At 34.0% G+C, this 20491-nt stretch overlaps 1 protein-coding gene across 4 annotated transcripts in view; it reads right to left on the bottom strand.

Annotated features, from left to right (window-relative positions):
* Dmxl1 (Dmx like 1) overlaps positions 1-20491 on the bottom strand; it is a 152606-nt gene that overhangs the window by 56676 nt on the left and 75439 nt on the right. For 2 of the 4 annotated variants that reach the window (XM_057788825.1, XM_057788824.1), the window contains exons 20-29: positions 20126-20295; positions 19388-19485; positions 18214-18379; positions 17380-17641; positions 13900-14978; positions 12845-13036; positions 9314-9390; positions 5678-5805; positions 4904-5134; positions 4426-4539 (exon numbers count right to left, since the gene is read on the bottom strand). In XM_057788825.1, the coding sequence (XP_057644808.1) occupies positions 4426-4539; positions 4904-5134; positions 5678-5805; positions 9314-9390; positions 12845-13036; positions 13900-14978; positions 17380-17641; positions 18214-18379; positions 19388-19485; positions 20126-20295 (2517 nt within the window). The remainder of the gene's footprint in view (positions 1-4425; positions 4540-4903; positions 5135-5677; positions 5806-9313; positions 9391-12844; positions 13037-13899; positions 14979-17379; positions 17642-18213; positions 18380-19387; positions 19486-20125; positions 20296-20491) is intronic. The other 2 variants (XM_057788827.1, XM_057788826.1) reach the window with 1 other exon arrangement.

The raw sequence follows: 20491 nt of genomic DNA on the forward strand, positions 1-20491 counted from the left end.
GAGCATGAGCCAGGGAGCATCCCAGAAGCACAGTTCCTCCAGGTTCCTGCCTTGAACTTCTCTGAATGCCCAAGTTTCTTTTGGTCAGAGTGTTTTAGCAAAGCAACAAAAAACAAACTGTAACAGTCAGCAAAACAATTAGAACAAAGTATACGAGACATGCAGGAAAATAAAAACCTATAATTTAGCCCATGAGACCATTATTTCAAAACACTTGAGATGAGAATTTATATCAGAAGAAACACAAATACCAAACTTCAAATGCCTTTTCTAGCATGAAATTTGAAAACACTTTTTAGAGAACATATATTTAGGCATCCCAAAACAAGTATTTCATTTTCAATACACAGTATTTGAATAATGATTTGTGTTAGGAAAACAATATTCTACACTTCTCAATTTTCATTTGGCTAAATTTAAAAACTTAAAATACATACATTTTAATGCTGACTCAATTCGCACCAACTTTCTGAAATACATTATTTATCCTAGTGATGGTTAAAGCCATCAACTTGACAGCATCTGGAAGCACACAGGAGACTAGGCCTCTGGGCATGCCTGTGAGGTTACCTCATTGCTGACTGAGGTGCTATTATGGGTATTGTCACTTCCTGGTTGGGGTCCTGGATTACTTAAGTAGAGAGAGGAAGTTGAGAAGCAGCAGGCATACACTGTTCTTCACCTCCTAAATGCAGAAATGACATGACCAGGCTTCAAGCTCTTCCTGACTTGACTTTACAAAATGACGACTCTACCTTCAACTGGGAGCTAAAATAAACATTTCCTTAAGTAGCTTTTGCCTGGGTATTTTATTGTAGCAACAGGAAAAGAAATGAAGATAATCCCCTTGGTCAACAATGTACACTGAATATTAATACAACCAAACTCTTGGGACATTGTGAGTGTTATTTTGCAGCCATCTAAACACAAAGCACTGCTTATCTACACCTAAAATTCCTCAGATTGCTGTGCTTTAAAAATACAACAATGTATCTAAAAACCAAGATTTTAAGAGTTTCCTTTCACACTAACTGCCGTCATTCTGCTGTTTACCTTGACTGTGCTTTGGTTCTGAGTTTTCTCCTGTTCTCAGGACTGGCTGTTTCTGACTGCCAGTACTCTGTTATCCACTGCTTCCCTTTCCCACTTCAGTCTCTCACTCCTCTCCCTTCACTTCTTTCCTCCATGTTCCCTTTCAAACTAGAGTAGTTTGGAACCAAGAGCCTTTCTCTTCATCAACTGATAAATCATGTAATTTACAGTTCCTGTAAGTCACATCATTCTAGCTCCTCTAAGTACGCTTGGTATCCAAAATAGTTTCTAAGTTCTCAAAGACAGGTGAGCATAAGTTGGATGTTTACATCCAACCTTACCACAAGATAACTGCGTTTTAAATGTTTTATTTGGCTGGCCTATACCCAATCCAAATGGATAAACATACAGATAATTATTTGCTTATTTTTATTATCTGAAAAAATGGTTAGGATTATCATTTATTAAGATATTTACAACTATATAATGATATTTTTGTCTACAAGCAATACATATAAGTGTTTAAGTAAGAATCAACCTGACCTTTGAGTAAGGCTCTTCATAAACATGTAGAACTGGGGCTCGTAATCTGGTTCATTGGTAGCAGCTTGCCTAACATAAACATGGTTCTGGGCTCAATTTTCAGTATCAAAAAAAAAGAAACAGTTGAAGCTAAGATCAGGCTAATAATATATTTTTCATCTTAAACCATATGATAACATTACTTACCAAAATTTATCCCTTAAATAAATTTATAAATTTAATTTATAAAATAAGTTTAAATTTCACTTAAATATTTAAGCCTTAGTGTTTATAAAATATTAAAAATAAAGCCAAAATTAATTTACCAATTATCAATTTAATCATTAACTCCATGATCTATGAATCTAATTATGTTAAGGTTTGAAAATTTTTTTCTAGAACTCAGATATATGAAAAATACAGTCAAGGTAAATTTCATAGTTTTTTAATTGATGGAAAATATATCATGGGAAGTAACTTTAAAAACTATTCTCAAAACTAAAATGTTTAATATTTTGAAAAACAGATAAATTTCATATGTAAAGTAAATTTGAACTTAAATCTGCAATTTTAAGGAAAAAGAAAAACTGTTTTAGTTCAGAGCAAAAGGATTAGTTAGACAGTGTAGTGGGCTTTAGTACCAGATGAGATGGTATGAAATCTGTGGGCAGCCACATCAACACTGGACCTTTCAGTAGAGGAGCCAAAACTGTCTTAGCTTCTGAACTTCTTCACAGAAAGGGTCACAGAAGGAAAAATGACAATTATCACTCTGATGGCATCTGTCATTTCACAAAACCTTTCCAGACATGAAATGGTAACTTTAGTTCTTAAAAGCAGAAGCTATAAAGTGTAACAAAAAACTTTGTATCTCAAAGGCTATCAAAATATGACTTTTTTTTTTCCCCCCAGCTCTGGCTGTCCTGGATGGAACTCACTATAATAGACAAGGCAGACCTTGGACTCAGAGATTTCTCTGTTTCTGTCTCCAAACTGCTGGGATTGAAAGATGTGTACCATCATATCTTGTTTACGACCTATTTTTATATCCAACATTTTACTGAAACACAGTCATATTTATTAATTTTTGTCTACTGCTTTAGTGCTACAAGAGAAGACTGATACACCAAAAGGTCTCTGTACCCCAAAATGAACTCAGTTTGTTTTAAGTCGCATCCCCACCCCCACCCCCCAGCTGTTGAAGAGCAGAAAGAGTATGGATTAAAATGTAAGAGAAAAACAAAACAAAACAAAAAAAAAAATGTAAGAGTGTCGCCGGGCGGTGGTGGCGCACGCCTTTAATCCCAGCACTTGGGAGGCAGAGGCAGGCGGATCTCTGTGAGTTTGAGACCAGCCTGGTCTACAAGAGCTAGTTCCAGGACAGGCTCCAAAACCACAGAGAAACCCTGTCTCGAAAAACCAAAAAAATAAAAAAATAAAAAATAAAATAAAAAAAAAATAAATAAAATGTAAGAGTGACAGATAAATGATGTGAGGATAAAGTAGAAGCTAACCTACCAAGACTTTTGTTGTACAATTCTATGGGATCACAGCTTAGTGAAAAGTATGTCCATATTGCTAAGGACTATTAAGTATTTAAACAAGATAACGACTTTTTTCTTCTATTACAGAAGATCATTTAAAAAATCTAAAAATATTTACTTATGAGGGTATGTATGGGCTTTAACAATAATGCTTTTAAAACTTTTTAAAATACTCATTTTATGTATATGAGTGTTTCACTTGCATGCATGTCTGAGCATCAAATACGTGCCTGGTGCCTATTAAGATCAGAAGAGAATGTTGGTCCCCGGAACTGGAGCTACAAAGTTGTGAGCTTCCACAAGGGTGCTGGGATTCAAACCTGGGTATTCCACAAAAGCAAATGTTCTTAACTGCTAAACTATTTCTCCAGCCCTACAAGGATTTTTTTTTAAAATTATGAATCCAAATCTAATTATATTTTCTCGTCAAGTCATTTGCCAACCATCTGACCTTCCAAATAATAAATATTTAACCCTACAAATATATACAGGTACGGGTCTAAGTACTTAAAGGCAATAGGGAAGAAGTGGATTAAAATTCAGTGATAATCTTCCTGGGCTTCACTTATAAATGTTATCTCTTTTAAAAGGGTTTCTTTTAAAGAGCATTTAAAATTGTTTTCCAATTTCTATTTGAAGATTCAAATTTACATATATTTTAATAATTTTAAAAAATTTAATGTTAGTATAGTAACGGGTTTCCCAGTATTATAAATTAAGTCCAAAATCTACTCCAAATAATCCACAAAACTGGAAAACCAATACTATCATGTTGTTAATAAATCACAAAAAAAAGTTTGGAAAACATCATGAAAGTTATTTTCAAGTTGAACAAGTATGTTGTTTTAATTTTATTTAAATAGAATACATGTAGTTATAACATCAGAAATGAAAGGATACAATTACTTAAAATATTTACTTTTCATGGTATTAAAAACACTTAGAAATCCAAAAACTAATAGGCAGTCATAGTATGCAAATCATAAAGCAGCTTCATGGGAAATGCTTTTTTGGTCATTTCAAGCCATATTGTGATTTCCTGGGATTAGCACTAGCAATCTTTTTCTTTTGGTTTTGTACACTTAAAAATGTTAAAATTTAAGGGATAGAAAATATCCACAACCAAGTATTTGAAACTAGTATGGAATAGCAGAAAGAACTTTATAAAATGCTAATCATTGTTTTAAATCAAAAATATGGCTTGAGTAAAAGAAATTGTCAATTTTTCTTAAATGCCAAAACAAACTATCCCACTCTATGCAAACCTGCGAAAACAACACAAAGCAAGCTAAATAGTAACAACCTATTTCTAAAGCTAAGATCTTGCCTTCAAGAGTGGGAGGACTATGAGAACTGATGGCTGAAAGAGCTTTGGAAAAGCCCACACATTCCATGGAGAATACGACTACCTGGTGGGGGCTAGGCACAGCAAAGTGCCTTCCTGCCAAAGAAAGAAGAGAAAAATCTGTATTTGGAATAGAACAAATTCAAAGTGACAGAGTATTGCAAAAGAAATGAACATTTTAATAATAAGAAACAAATTCAAGTACATTAAATAGTCTAATCATCAATGCAGGAGTATGTTAAAGACTGAAAAGTAGACCAGAAGCTTTAATATTTCATTTTCTTACCACATTATTATTTGCTGACTGTCTTGTATAACAAGAGCTTTCTGACACAAAATTAAAACATAATTACATTTAACAAAGCTATCCAGATGAATAAAGTTTCAGCTTAAAAAAAAAATGAGAGGAAGAAGAGATAAGAAAGGAAAAGGGAAGAAGAGAGAGACAGGAAAAACTTACCAGATAAGCCTTTTGAGTGTGTCTGCACTCCTCCACCAAATACTGCAGACCACATATTTTCATTTAGGGGGTGGGCTACAATCCGAAACAGTTCATTACTAGAATGTGTTGCCAGCCCATGAATGAACAGACTAAGATACACTGCTGTGAGAATTTCACAAAGCAAGACTGTAAGTCCTGATTGGGCTTCTTCACCAGAAGAATTCAAAAGTTGTATTAGGCAATTTATTCCTAGGATCAAAAAAAAAAAAAAAAAGAAAAAAAAATTCCTGCCATTAACAACAACAACAACAACAAACTTTTAAAGTTAAAAATTAAACACTTCTTTTTACTTTTTGAGTTTTTGAAAAAATTTACTCAATCAGCATTAAATAACCCCCTCTGGATTCATAACCAGTAGGTTATTATGATTAAAGAGCAATTGCTGAAATATCTGTACAACTTAGATAAACTGAAAATTAAAACTTATATCAAATCATAATTAAAATGTTAATAACACAAATATTTTGATAAAATATTTCAAATTATTTAAGAAACAATTTAACAAAAATGAGCTACTTTAATAGAGGGATCAAAAAAATACTTGTTTATTAATGTCTTGTGTAACAAGAGCTTTCTGTGACTAAATGAATTTGCATTGAATTTGTAATGGTGTCAAATCTAGCAATATTTAACAACGATAATCAATTGGTAAAATTAAACCAATCTGCTTTTTATCACTTAACAGTTCTAATAAGACTAAAAAAATAACTCATATATGTAAATTACTTATACCTGGCCATTGAGCTGGTGATGTGTTGGGAGTTACTGAGTCATCTAAACTTCCTGTTCTCAAAGAATGTCGATGGGCAAGTAGTACTGTCTGATACACCATTCCAGTAAACTGATTTGTTTGAAATGAACTAAGAAAAGAAACAATATTTAAACCTAAGATAAATTCCATGTAATTCCATCCAACTTCGAAAGTACCTTAAACGGAAATTTTTGTTTAAGAATTATATTGCTTTTATGTCTAAGTTATAGGTTTTATGGCACTATACTGTTATTAATACACTATCCTCTAAAGTTGTAAACACACACATTCTAAACTAAAACAAATTTGACAAGTGTCTAGCATATTTTTTTAGTGAAAGATGAAAAATACATTTTTAAAAAAGACACATTATTTTGGGCAACAAGAAGCAAGCTTATATGTATGACTTTAAAACAAAGCTATTTCATTGAAAATGAGGCGAGTCCAGGCTCAATTTCATAGCTAATGGCTAGTCAACCCTCTATCTGGCACCGAACTAGGTACTAAGCATATAGTAGAAATAGTTTCTATCCCCATAAAAGTTTTGCTATGATGGGGGAATCGGACATAAATAATTTTATCATACTGCTATTGATAAAATTATATGTATCACACTATGAAGGCAAAGGGGATAAGCATTACTATATATTTAAGAACTTACAGTAATTTAATAAGAGATTAAGTAAATAATAGTTTACCATAAGCTATTTTAACATTATGATACCTAGCAGCAAAAAGAGCATAAAAATCCTAGAAAGTAGTACTTCAGATGTTTCTATACTACATATTCAGTAAACAAATATAATATTTACACGTCAACAGAGTCTTAAAGATGTTATACTTAGTGAATCTCACTAATCATAACATTTTCATATTTGTAAATAGATTCTTGGGCTTTATTTTCCAAATTTAAGATGGCAGAGTAATAACAAAAATTCCCTCAACTTGTAGAAATATTTATGATAAGAAGATAAAAACATGTTGATGAAAACAAACCAATATGCAATTACATAAATAAACTCACAATCAAAGAAATAAAATTGAAGCTACCCTGGGAATATATAACCAGAGTGGTAAGTGGGGTTGTCCATGGACAATTTACAGAGATAAGATGAACTGACAATCAAAAACCAATACCGATGAGAGTTGATACCATTTAAGAGATAACAAACTCATCAAAACATCTCTACCCACAGAAGCAAACTTACTAAAGCAATTAAAAGGAATGTTATACATAAAGAAGTTTTCTGAAGTCAAAACAAAGATAAAGTATAAAAATGGAAGACATAATTAAAAGAGATTGAGAGGGACATTACATACATAGTAGAATGGTAATCTCTTGATTTTCCCGCTACCCATGGATATACTGTAAACATCTATCAGTGGATTGGTTCCCTCTAAAAGAAAGTCAGAAACCAGTTGAGAATTCCCAGGCACTAGATAATTGAGAAAATATTTGTACCAAATAGGTAGGAAAAGCTATGACACAATCAGGTATGGAGTCACTTCACGAAAAAATTGAGTAGGTAGGTATCTTCTTGTGAAGACAGGGAAATGGGTAGACCTCATGTTTCTTGAGAACTTTACTCATTAGTATTGTTTATATCATATCTATTTCTCTTCTTACTCAACTCTTTCTGTGTCCCTCCTATTCTTGCTCAATGAATTCATGACTTATTATTGCTATATGTACCCCCCTTCTGTGTGTGTGTGTGTGTGTGTGTGTGTGTGTATGCCTACATACATACAATTCACTGAGTTCATTTAGAAATGCTTATATATTCATGTGGTTAGGGCCGGTAAGTTGGAAAAGGATAACCCACCAAGAGGTTTGTACCTGGAGAAAACTCATTCTCCCTGTCTCAGCAGCGAATGACTACTTTTTAACTCTTAATTAGAGATGGGGCATAAGAAATTTCCCCTCTCTATGCTGTTTAGGCAACCATACTGCTGAGATTTCATGTCTTTTCTTTCCTTTTCATGTCTAGAAGTCATTGTCCTGCAGCAGAAATCCTGGTTCTCTGTCTCTTAAAAATCTTTCTGCCTCTTCTTACATGATTTTCCTGAGCCTTATGTATAGAGTTTGGGTTATGAAATATGTATCAATTGGAATTAGGCACCCCATGCTCAATTGTTATAAAACCTTGATTGATCAACTAAAGGAACAGAAAGAATTAGATGTAAAAGGCTACTCTAGTCTGAACAGGTACAAAAGCACTACCAGGAAGTACTACTACCTAGAAGTAGGGACAGGACTTAAATAAAGTAAAACAACAGAGTTCCTCATCCTCTTAAACCACTGCTCCCACTACCGATTGACCTGGGGTTGACAAAAAGATCCCAGGCAAGAGTTACCGTGGCCTGGCTTTTAACCAACTTTAATTGAAAATTAAAGATACAATCATTAATCCTTCTTTGTGGTAAAATGGATGAATTCTGAGGACGTCATATTAAATAGAGGAAGTTATTTCTAATGTTCCACAACACAGCATGGTGGCCACCATTAATACTGTGTGTGCTATTTCAAAATACCTATGACAGGATTTTGAATCTTATCACAAAGAATCATAAATACCCAATACCCAGTTTTGATCACTGAACATTGTATGTATTGTGATATCAAAAATATCCCATACTGTACTGCATAAATATGTACAATCAATATACATAAACTTAAAAGCCAATTTGCAATTTTAAAATGAAAAAAATATTTATTTAATATTTTATTTTGTTACATTTTGCTGTTCTAATGAGACAGAAAGGAAGTTGACCTGGATGGAAGGTGAGGTGAAGTGGAACTGAATGAAGGGTGGGAATACTGTAATCAGGATATATTGTATGAGAGAGAATCTATTTTCAATAAAAAGAAAAAAAGCAAAAATTTCTAAAATATAAACATCTAGAGAAAAAATAGTATATTTTGTAGAAGAATGCACTAATATCTAGAAAATTAAGTGGGGATTTGCATGGAAATGAAACCAATAGATAAAAGAATGCATGAAGTTAAACAAAGAAATGGACATACAAGTTTTACTATCTGTTTCAAAGAGTAAAAAACAGAAGACAGATAATATTTAAATAAACAATGTCATAGAATTTCAAAGAATTAATGCTAGACTATACACTAGAATGTCAATTTTCAGGCTTTTAAAATATTATACTGAATACAGAATATGAAAATTCCTAAACATGAAATTTGAAAAATTTCTCAATTTCATATTAATCACCCCTTTGTCTACGTGCCTCAGGCTTTTTGCTGTATAACAAATTAAAGAATTTATCACTCAAGTATGATGTTTTATTATTTATCATCTATTCATCTGTTTTTAATAAGAACGTTCTTAAGGAATGAGTATTTTACCTATTTTTATTTCTCAATATCTATCACGGTATTTAGCATGACGGCAGTGATCAATTACAAGCAGCTAAATAAATTACAAGAACAAGAGTTAGCTTCAGTTTCCTTTGTCATAAAGGCATAAGCTAAAATTTCAAAGATGGAAAAAAAGTACATTTACTGAAAGCAGTGTTATGTATCATTTTGAGTTAATAACATATAGAAAGGGAACCTCACTGTTTACTAAAAGTAATCTTAAATTCCATAAGAAGGTATTTACCTGTAGTTATGACTACCACAAAGGCACTGATAAATACAAGCAGAAAGTGAGGCTGCTAAAGTATGCATTACATATACCTGGAAAAAAAAACAAAATACACAATTACTTTAAGTAGAATTTTTGTTTGTTTTTTGAGACAGGGTTTTCTCTTTGTAACAGCCCTAAATTTCCTGGAACTGGCTCTGTAGACCAGGCGGGTCTCGAACTCAAAGAGATCTTCCTGCTTCTGCCTCCCGAATACTGGGATTAAGGACATGCACCACCAAGGCTCGGCATAAATTATGATTTTGCCAAAACGGAAATGAAAAGTCTTTAGCTTCTGTAGGCTATTTTCTTCTTTTAGTCCTCCTAAGAACATCTACCCACAGAAATCATTCTATAGAAATATTAAAGAAAAGACAGAGTTCTCTGGTAGAAATTACAAACCACACAACTATAACCAAATTTCTCCAAAGCAAAAAGTCATCATCTTCCCTTCTCCATCCTCAGAGTCTAACTGAAACATAAGCTCTTGATATCATAAGATATCAAGTGGTTCACTTTTAGAATAAACTTACTTTTTAACCTTTGAACCTGGACTGGAACTGTAAGGTCTGTTCTTCTATTCACAAGTTTAGCATATGCAGATCCTTGAGCAACTCAGCCACCACAGTCACTATGTTGACATGAGAATAGCTCCTGTAAGCTATCATATTTGGATGTTTGGTTCCTAGTTGATCGACTGTTCAAGGATTAGGAGGAATGGTCTTGTTGGAGGAAGTTCTTCATTGGAGTGGGCTTTGCGGTTTCAAAGCCCCATGTCAAGCCCTGTCTGTCCGCCCCTCCTTCCCTCCCTCCCTCTCTGCCTTCTGAGTATGGATCAGGATATAAGCTCTCAGCTACTGCTCCAGCACCATGCCTGCCTGCCACCACAGTTCCCATCATAATGATCATGGACTAACTTACATGCTGAAACTGTAAGAAATGTCCCAATATAATGCTTCTCTTTTATATGCTACCTTGGTCGGATGTCTCTTTTACAACATAGAATAGAAACTAATACAATCACACATGCCAATTACTGATAATTTCTTTCCCTCTTCCTCCTTTCCTATTCCACTATACTTTTCATACATCCTATCAGTTTTACTTCACTGAAGAGACCAATTTAACACATTTGGCTTGCCTGCTGGAGGATGAGACACATAAAATCAAATCGTCTATCACCAGAAAATAAATGAGGCTATATCACCCAGAATCTAGTTACCCAACACGAGATCACAAGCATAAACGAGTAAGTTCAGAAAATAGCCATGTTGGCTCAAAAAAGAAATGACAAGTCAACTGATGGAATGAAATTAAAGCCAGTCATATTTCAGGATAGTTCTTAACCAGCAACAGGAATTTAAGAAGGCAAAGCTAATATGATATAGCACGGATTCCTGTAATTAATGTTAATAGGCCAGCAGGGAAAGAATTTGTCAACAAGTCTGGGATTGCTCCCTGAGCCCACATAGAAGAAAAGTGATTCCCAAGAGCTGTGCTCTAAGTTTCACATGTGAGTTGTAGCGTTCAAGTGTATATGCACACATACAAATTTATAAAATTAATGGATAAGGGGGAGGGAAATGGGAGGCGGTGGCGGGGAGGAGGCAGAAATCTTTAATAAATAAATAAACAAACAAACAAATAAATAAAATGGATATATAAGTGTAATAAAATAACAGAAGTAAGAAATGTAGTTTGCTAAAAATGAGCAGTTTTTAGGAAATGAATTTCCAAACTATATAATACATGCTTTATGAATTTCTACTGTGGAGTAATACAGTAAAAAAAGTGTGTGTGGGAGAGAACAAATAAATTGTAAAAATTGAGTATATTGAAGAGGGTAAAATTGTGGAAGGAGATTTTACTATCAGTACAGCAGAAAATCAAACTGGTATGGTATCATAACCTGGAAGATAGCAGGAATTTTAAGACAATGTCAGAAAAAAAATCTCAAGGGATATGCTGAAAATGTCAATTAAACTCAGTCATTAAAGGAATCTCGAGAGGAAAGATGAAATATAGTTTCAACAGGAGATAAAGTACAGTAAGATGGATAAGAAGATGGTGTGATCAATTAAATTATCTATAATAATATTAGCATATTTTAAAGAAGTTGCAAGTTTGTTAGTAACAAACTTATTCCTGAGCCTCTCTCACAGGTGATTCAATAAATCTGGAACAAATTTAGGAATTCAAACTTTTAGCAGATGATTCTGCTAGGTAACAAGATACCTCACGCTTTTTTTTTTAATTAATTAATTAATTTATTTATTTATTTATTATGTGTACAATGTTCTGTCTGTGTGTATGCCTGCTGGCCAGAAGAGGGCACCAGACCTCATAACAGATGGTTGTGAGCCACCATGTGGTTGCTGGGATTTGAACTCAGGACCTTTGGAAGAGCAGACAGTGCTCTTAACCACTGAGCCATCTCTCCAGCCCACCTCACGCTTTTTAAAATGTATAGCTCAGTATTGACAGGGGAATAATTTAGTTACCTGTTAGTGCTTTTACACCAAAATATTAAGCATCTATCCTTTAAAAATTATAGTATTCCACCCATGGAAAGCATTTTACCCTTTATAAACTTAAGGAGGGGCCGGCAAGATAGCTCCAAACGCCTTGACCTGTCACCAAATCTGATGAAATCAGTTAAATCTCCAGAACTCACATGGTAGAGAGAGAACTGAGTTCTGCAAATGTCTTCTGACCTCCATATGAGCAGTGGCATGTGCGCACCAATACACATACACAAGACTTTTGATGCAAATAAAAAAGATTAAGGAGTCATTGATGTTTTATGTGTGTGAGTGTGTGTGTGTATTTGTGTGTATAAAAACAGTTAAAAATCTAATATATATTACATTTTGGTGTATACTTAGATATATTAGGTATATAAATATATGCATATTTATATAAGTATATTATCTATTTATGTATATATAAATATATAGTAGATTTTTAACTGTGTTTATTTATGTATAATTATTTATTGTGTTTGTCTTGACGTGGATATAGAGGTCATGGACAACTTGTACAACTTTCAGTAATCTCTTCTTCCACCATGTAGATACAAAGCATCTAATGCAGGTTTTCAGGTTTGTAGTAAGTGTCTTTAACAACTAAGTCATCTCTTTAGCCCAGCTGTTTTAATCTTAATGAAGCTAATGAAACTTAAACAACTGACACACAGAACTGAAAAAGAACTCAAGTACCCTATAAAACAGTAAGCCTGACCTAAAACCAGGGAATTGTTAATACAATTAATACTATGTCTAGTCTTGTATTTTGTTTTGATAGAAAGAAACAGTTATATCTTCAGAAAACAAGTAAATGAAGGTAGGAGGAGGCCTGCTCAGGAAAAGGAGTGGTGTAACAGAGAGTGTATGTGGAAAATACTGCTAAATGTTTTAGAGATGAATAAAATGTTAGAATAAAAAATCTATCATTTTATCTAAATAATATACATTGGTAACAAAAAAGCTTTAAATGAAGCATACTTACTTTATTGCTTTGGCTATCAGGATGAGGTGGTGAATCAAAGTTTATTATGGCATGTAGAATATCATGTGTGAGATTACTAAGGTGCAGTAACGGATTGGCAACTACTGTTTTGGCACTGGCTGTACAAGCGAAGAGAAGAGGCACTGAAGTTTGTTCTGACAGAGGGTTAGCAAATACTGGCTCTGCCGTTTCCTTAAAAATAAAGAGAAAAAAAGTTAAACGACTATTTTTAGTTATACTCTACTCCTTAAGAAATTCAGGGGCCGGGCGGTGGTGGCGCACGCCTTTAATCCCAGCACTCGGGAGGCAGAGGCAGGCGGATCTCTGTGAGTTCGAGACCAGCCTGGTCTACAAGAGCTAGTTCCAGGACAGGCTCCAAAACCACAGAGAAACCCTGTCTCGAAAAACCACAAAAAAAAAAAAAAAAAAAAAAAAAAAGAAATTCAGGGGATCTTTCAAAAGGCTTCAAAATTAAAACTTAAAATTATTCAGAGTACATATACCTTAAGTTGCTACAACCCGAGGACATAAATGTTTCTACAGCTGTTTCTCAAACAGTAATACCCTTAGTACTCCTCCATAAGGTGATGCTCATTACCTCAGATGTTCCTACAAACAAAGCAAGTCATAACACCTGACAAGATCTATTCTGCAACTGTAACAGACACAGCACCTCCAATTCCTACTATGACTACATACAGATTCATTCCTTAAAGCAAATGTAACACAGAAAATCAAGTATAAATATAAAATAAAAAACACAACACCAAAAGCTGCTTCAGACAGGTAGTATCTTTCTCTTTAATTAAAGCTTTTAAATTTTTAATTAACATAATTATATTACTTCTTTCTGTTCCTATTCTATGTTTGACTAGTTAAAGTTATATACCTGCCAGCATGCTGGCACAAGCCTTTAATTACAGCACCTGGGAGGTACAGGCAGAGGCAGGAGGATATCTGTGAGGTCAAGGTCAGTCTGGTCTACATAGAGACATATAGACTAGCTAAAGTTACATGACACCTTGCATGGAAACAAAACAAAAAATGTTACATACCTGCTGAGATTCTTGCAAAAGTAAGATTAATTCCATTCTCACAGATGCAAGACCCCCACCATGAGAGCCATGAAGTACACAGTAACTAAGAAACATTCTCAAGAGTGACTGATACTTCAAGAGCCACTGTCTTTTTTCCTGGAAACTTTCTCTCCGTTGTTTCACTGTTGTTTGGTGATGCAAATCATCAATATCATCACTTAATCCAGATTCCCCCACACTTTGACTAAATGTGGTCTGCAGCTGTTCGGCATCTGAGCAAAAGTCACAGATCCTCTGAAGAGCTACCACCTCTTTTTCAAGCCAGTGGTAAAGTTGGTAACGCAATTTCCCACCATCTATTTCATAGCCAGTAGATAAAGTACGAAGTTCCACTGTGAGGATCTTTAAACATGCTCTAAATTTTAGTTGAACAGCAATTATATCTTCTGATGGATTTAAAATGTCACTTTCATCTAGTGTGCTTAAAGAGTCTGTGTAACTGCTTAATTCGTCTAATTTTTTATCTGCTTTTCTTGGCAAAGGTTTTATTTCTTTCATTGAAATAGGAGGATCTTCATTTTCTTCATCATTATCACTATCCCATTTCAATTCCAAAGAGTCATCCTGAAAAACCACACTTGGTTGGCTCCAGTCAAAGGAAAAGGTAGAGTTTGACTGTCTCTCTGAGGAACCCTCTGAAGAAGATTCGAAACCATTTATCAGTGACTGTGACCAGTCAACAGCAGAAGACTTATCTTCTTTTGCATCTGATTGTAACGGAGAAGACTCTTTACTAGTAAAAAAACTAGACTCTCTACACAAGTGTTTTGTTTTCTTGACAACTTTAGGCATCTTTGACAATACTTCCAAAGCCAACATGGGGCAGCCAGATTTGAGGTGAGCACTAGCAGTACTAAAAAATAATCTTCTTTCATTTAGATTAATTGCTCCAGCCAATCCACTTTTTCCTCTTAAAGCCATGTGAGCTGAAAATGTATCAGTTGATCCAAAATGACGTCTTAGCAAAAGTGGATGTGTTCTTAGAAAATTGTAGAAATTAAAAACTACAGGATTACAGGCTGACATCACGACTTGATCTGAAAGCAAATTTACTTTGTAAGTCAAGAGAAGCTCAAGATCTGAACTGAGAATTTATGACTGTATAAAAGTCCCTCTTTTCTCTGAGGAAACTTGACCAGGTCCTTGGACAAATTATATATATATATATATACATATATATATATATGTATATATATATTATATAGACCACATTATTCCTTGTCACTGAACAGAAAAGATTTTACAATTGTATTTTAACCAATGCCTTCAGATAGATAGATAGATTACTTAGCTCTTTATCTCACTATTCCCTGGATACATCTCTTCAGTCAGTTTGGCTAGTCCTTGTCTTGACTGATCATAAATACTGTATTTTAGCCACACTCCCCAAGTTAAACTCACAACAGTCTCATAATCTTAAACACCATTTATATGTTGTTAATTTGCACATCTCTATCTCCTGTTTCCCAATTCCCCACAGCATTTCTACTTAAATACAAAAACACTTTTGCCCTGGGGTGGCTTATCTGATGTGCCCTTGGTCCATACCACCCTTTATCCCCCTACCTCTTTTGATTAACTTGCTTCTTTCAACTAGTTCTTTGCCCAAAGATCATATAACTGGAGAAGGTTTCTTGATCTAATCAGTGTTCCATCATATCATTCATTATTAGTCAAGCTAAAAATCTAGGAGTTACCCGTAATTTCTTAATCTTTGACACTCCATATAAAATTCAGTCCTGTGCAGTCAATCTAAAATTATCCCATAAAATATTTCTTTCTGCCTGTAATACTATCTCACTGGTACTATCAATTAAACCAGTATTATCACTTGTCTTTCAAAAGAATCCTGATTTAAATGGTTCTAGAAATGTAATCTTGCATTAATATCACATAAACACACACACAAACATTTACATATTTTCATAAAACAAGAAGGCATGTAAGTTTAATAAAGCGATGTTTTTCCTCCATTATGAAGAAGCCAATTTGAAAATCTTTACCTCATGTGACTACTGAAGGGACAACAGTCAGCTGTTCCAGCAGCCAGATGTTTGCTAAGACCTCTGCCCCATATTACCCCACCATCCTATATTGACTCATGTCTGGCTTCAACTAGATCCTCAGCAAGTAGATCCAGTCTTGTAACCAGTCAGGGTCCTACCTGGCCACAAGCAGGAACAGTTCTTGCTATTTTAAGTCAAACAGACTTGACACAGCAGACAAATCCCTGACACCACAACCACAGTTGCTGACCAGATGTCAATCACAAAATGATTCCTCTATCAATAAGGGTCTATACCCAATCACTTCAAAGTACACTTACCCAGAGCTGAAATTTTCCTAAGTAGGCTTAAAAGGGGCTGCCTTACCCTCCCCCGGGGTCAAACCCCCGGGGAAATCCCAGCATGCTGGCTTTTTTGTCTCAAGAATAAACCTGCCTTCTGCAATTGCAGATCGAGTATCTTCTGGTTATTTGGAACCATCTAAGGACCCTTTAGCTACAAGACTTAAATACCCAAGTCTCATGGCTTTCTTTTGAGTGTAAAAAGATACTTCCTAATTAAATAGTGCTACATAAAAAGTTATACACTAGAAGCATTTTACTTACTGTTCCAAATGATACACTAACTACTAAGCCAGCTACAACATTCCATTCAATCCTGCCTATGGAGAAATATTGGTAAAATAAATCCCACCATTTTTACATGACTTCATAGAAAGAATTTCACTTTATAGTAGGCTATAAGAATGTTTCACAATCAGGCATGGTGGCACATGCCTTTAATCCCAGCACTCCAGTGGAAGAGGCAGGTGGTTCTGTGAGTTCAAGCCAGCATGGTTTAGAGAGCTAGATCCAGGACAGTCACGGCTGTTACACACAGACACACAGACACACACACAAAGCCCTGCTTAAAATGAATGTTTCATGCATAAATGTGTGTATGCACACATGCATGCATTCACACACACACCCAGAAAGAAAACGAGAAGTAGAGTTCTAAAGGGCATATTTAAAATAATCTATATGCTACTGATCCTAAGAAAACAATAGTCAAGGATTTGTCCAGGTTAAGGTTCTCCTATCACATTTATTAAGTCAGCTTTCATGTCACTGCATCTTTCTTGTAAGAATTATAAAACTGATTAACAAGTGTAATAACTCAACCAAATATTAAAAAGTGGCTTTATACTATTACCATTTCTCCAAAGTATTTAACATCAACTGTTGGTACTATTTATGTTCAATACATTTATTTCATAAAACAGAAAATCTAAAGTTCTTGGCTTTAAATAGTTTATCTTTCTGAAATAATAAAACCCCACTAAGTCACAAAGACCAAAAATTTAATATGCAGTATTACATTAGACCAGAAAGTGGACTACATTTTCAAAAATAATAACATTTTTATTAAAATCTAGGAAGTGTCACCTTACCATCATTCTCTGTAACTGGTTGCTTTATTAATGTCTCCAGAGCAGCGCTATAATCCTCTAAAATCCAATGTGCCATACTCCGAAGAAAGGGGTCGCGATGTGCATTTAGGTTTGATGAACTGAGTTCACTGACTGGAGAACCAATTCCCAACACTTTTTTACGTAAAATAGATTTGTATGTTGCAGACTTATCAAATTCAGACTCAAACAGTCTTGCTATTACAAGAGCCAACTGAATGTCATTCAGTTTCTCAAGACATACCTTAAAAAATATTGTTTATAAATAAAGTCAGCTTTTAAGAAGAACTCAACCTATTTACCGAAAATGTATAAGGATTTATTACTCTAAACTTTACAAGCTATAAATGCAATACTGGCATACATATTGCCTACTTTAGTAAATTAACATTTATAACATCTGCAAATCTATTTGTCACTACTAAGCATGCATTTACAAAGTAATTTGACCTGAGGAAACGAATAACTCTAGTCAGTATAAATCTATAATTTTTATTCTTAAAACTTGCTCTTCTAAATTCACCTGAGCAGATTAGAATTTTAAAATTAAAAAGATATTTTTTCTCAAATCTAATAAGTAAAAGATATACTTCATGTGCAGAGTCATATGAATTACTCATTTTACAAAACTTGCTTGTTCAGTTCTGTAAAGTACTGCTCTAGGTAAAAGATAAAATATAAAAGCTACTATAAAATATTATCAGTAACTTTAGGAACTTAGCCTCATATTTCTACCAGTTAAATTAAAATTTAGAAAATTAAGATTTAGGTGAACTGCTTAAGGAAATGATAATGCTAATTAAAAAGAAAGTTTACCTCAATTGCATCTCTGAGGCAACCACCTAGAAGAAAAAAGGCTGCAGAATGTTCAAACCTTTGCTTGCCTAATAAAGAAAAGGCATTTTTCAAAGCTGCTTTACGCCACCTCTCTTCCTCAAAATTGTGTCCAAAAAACTGTGTCATTTTGGTGTCTTTTTGAGATCTATAAAGGAACAAAATTCATAAAATTTTAAAATACTACTTTGGAATCAACCTTTTACACTTAGGACTTTCATTGAGTAAGATGGGTAATTTGAAAGCAATCTGTAGTGCAGACTAAGATCCAGTTACAAAAAAAAAGTTATAAAAATGAAAACAAAAAATTTGCCAGTTCACAAATTACTATGGATCTGCATCTTCATCAGTAAAATAAGATTAGGTAAGCATTTACTTTTATATATAAATCTCACAAATTATTTAAAAGTTCTCTTACAAATTGCAAAGTGATCTGCATTTGCAGCACTCACACAAAAATCACCTTTAAATTCATGCAGATTAATTTTACTAATACATACTTCATTAAGATAATTTACACATTAATATTTACGCTAGTATAAAATTAAAACCTCATCAATAGTTGTGTTCTACCTATTTGGAAATGAGCTTGCTAACCAAAACTCAATGGAATCTGATAGAAAACAATCCTGAAAAACCGTAGATTCTTAGAAAACTCATATATTCAATATAAAAAATTTCCCCAGAAGTTGCCATTCTGAAACAGAATCTTCAAGAAATGGTACTCTTGGAGTGCTTGCGGTTGACAAGTGAGAAGAAGAAATGACAGCACCTAGAAGAGTAACAGTCTCAGGAACACCCTGACCCATGCCCTTTAATAGCAGAGGACAGATGCTTATCCTAGACTCCACTATCTTCTCCTCCTCCCCAATGCTGATGCAAATTCATCTTGACGCATTTGTTTTCTACTCCACTTCTTTCCTCCTGCTTCTTGGTGATGAGGGAGATATTCTTAGAATAATCAAATAAGAAACAAACTTGTTTTTAGACTGATAAACGCTAAAACAAACAAGTAACATCATTTGATTTCTCTTAACATGGAACACACACTTTAACACAAAAGGCAACTAAGAACATATTCAATAAAAACATGTTTTACTTTATGCATTCATTCTGAATGAAAAGTGACTTTTAGCTCTAAAGGTCTTTCACTTACCTATATAATCCCCAAATCACAGCTTTTTTTTTCATGGCAAGGTAAAAAATTGCAGCATCTAAAGGATCATTACTTCTATGAAAGGCTGCTTTGGCTACCTACAATTGGAAAACAGTAGTCAATCTTTTATAGAAGTAGTTTGGGAATGAACAAATAATTGCTCTTACATATAAGATTAGTACATGCTATTTCTATGCTAAAATTTAAATAAGCACACAAATAAACATATATGCATAAATAAGTGCATGCATATAGATATAACTAGTACATGTACACTTATAGTAGCAGAGTACACACAGAAGAGGTGACAGGGCTATAGAAGCCTTCCTAAACTATTGTATTTTTCTAAACAAATACTTCAGAAATTAAGAAGTATACTAGTTAATAAATGTGTTAACTAGAGGTTGAGAATAGATAGGCCTAGCGGCAAAGGCCTAGAATCACAACAGCTCAAGAGTTTGAGACAGAATTGCACATTCAAGGCCATTATCTGCAATGTACTGAAACCATTAAATGTTTTTTTTTTTTAAAAAAAGAGGCTTGATTCTGAACTTTGTTCACTAATATAATGCATGCCTAGCATTCATAAGGCCCTATATTTAATACCCAATAACACAACACACCACACAAAAATTATGAAGCTGTTTCTAAAACAAAATGGAATAACTAATATAGAAGACAGAATGCCATTAAACAAATATTCAAAATATACTATTTTACGTCCAAATAAAAATTTACCTTTTCTATGCATTTGCGCAAGATGCGAGAATTGCGAACCCACCATCCCACGCCCATTGCTCTAAGTTCAGACCAAGTCGGATCATCTTTCTGCATGACTGGCAACATATTCAACAGTTCTTCTTCTGCTACCGAGTGAAATGCCCAAGCAAAATGACCAGTAGAGAGGCCTGAAATGTCAAAAAAGACACTTATAAACAATGCAAAAATTACACAATGATTATCAGATAATAAAAACATATAAATGGTTTTAGGTTTTTATTTACACAAATTAGCTCCAAATAACCTCAGTTAATATGTCTATGAATTGTGTATATTAATTAAGACAAACCAGGTACTTAAATGACATATGACAGAGTCCTTTTA

Source organism: Chionomys nivalis, chromosome 14, assembly GCF_950005125.1.
Source record: "Chionomys nivalis chromosome 14, mChiNiv1.1, whole genome shotgun sequence".
NCBI classification, from domain to species: Eukaryota; Metazoa; Chordata; class Mammalia; order Rodentia; family Cricetidae; genus Chionomys; species Chionomys nivalis.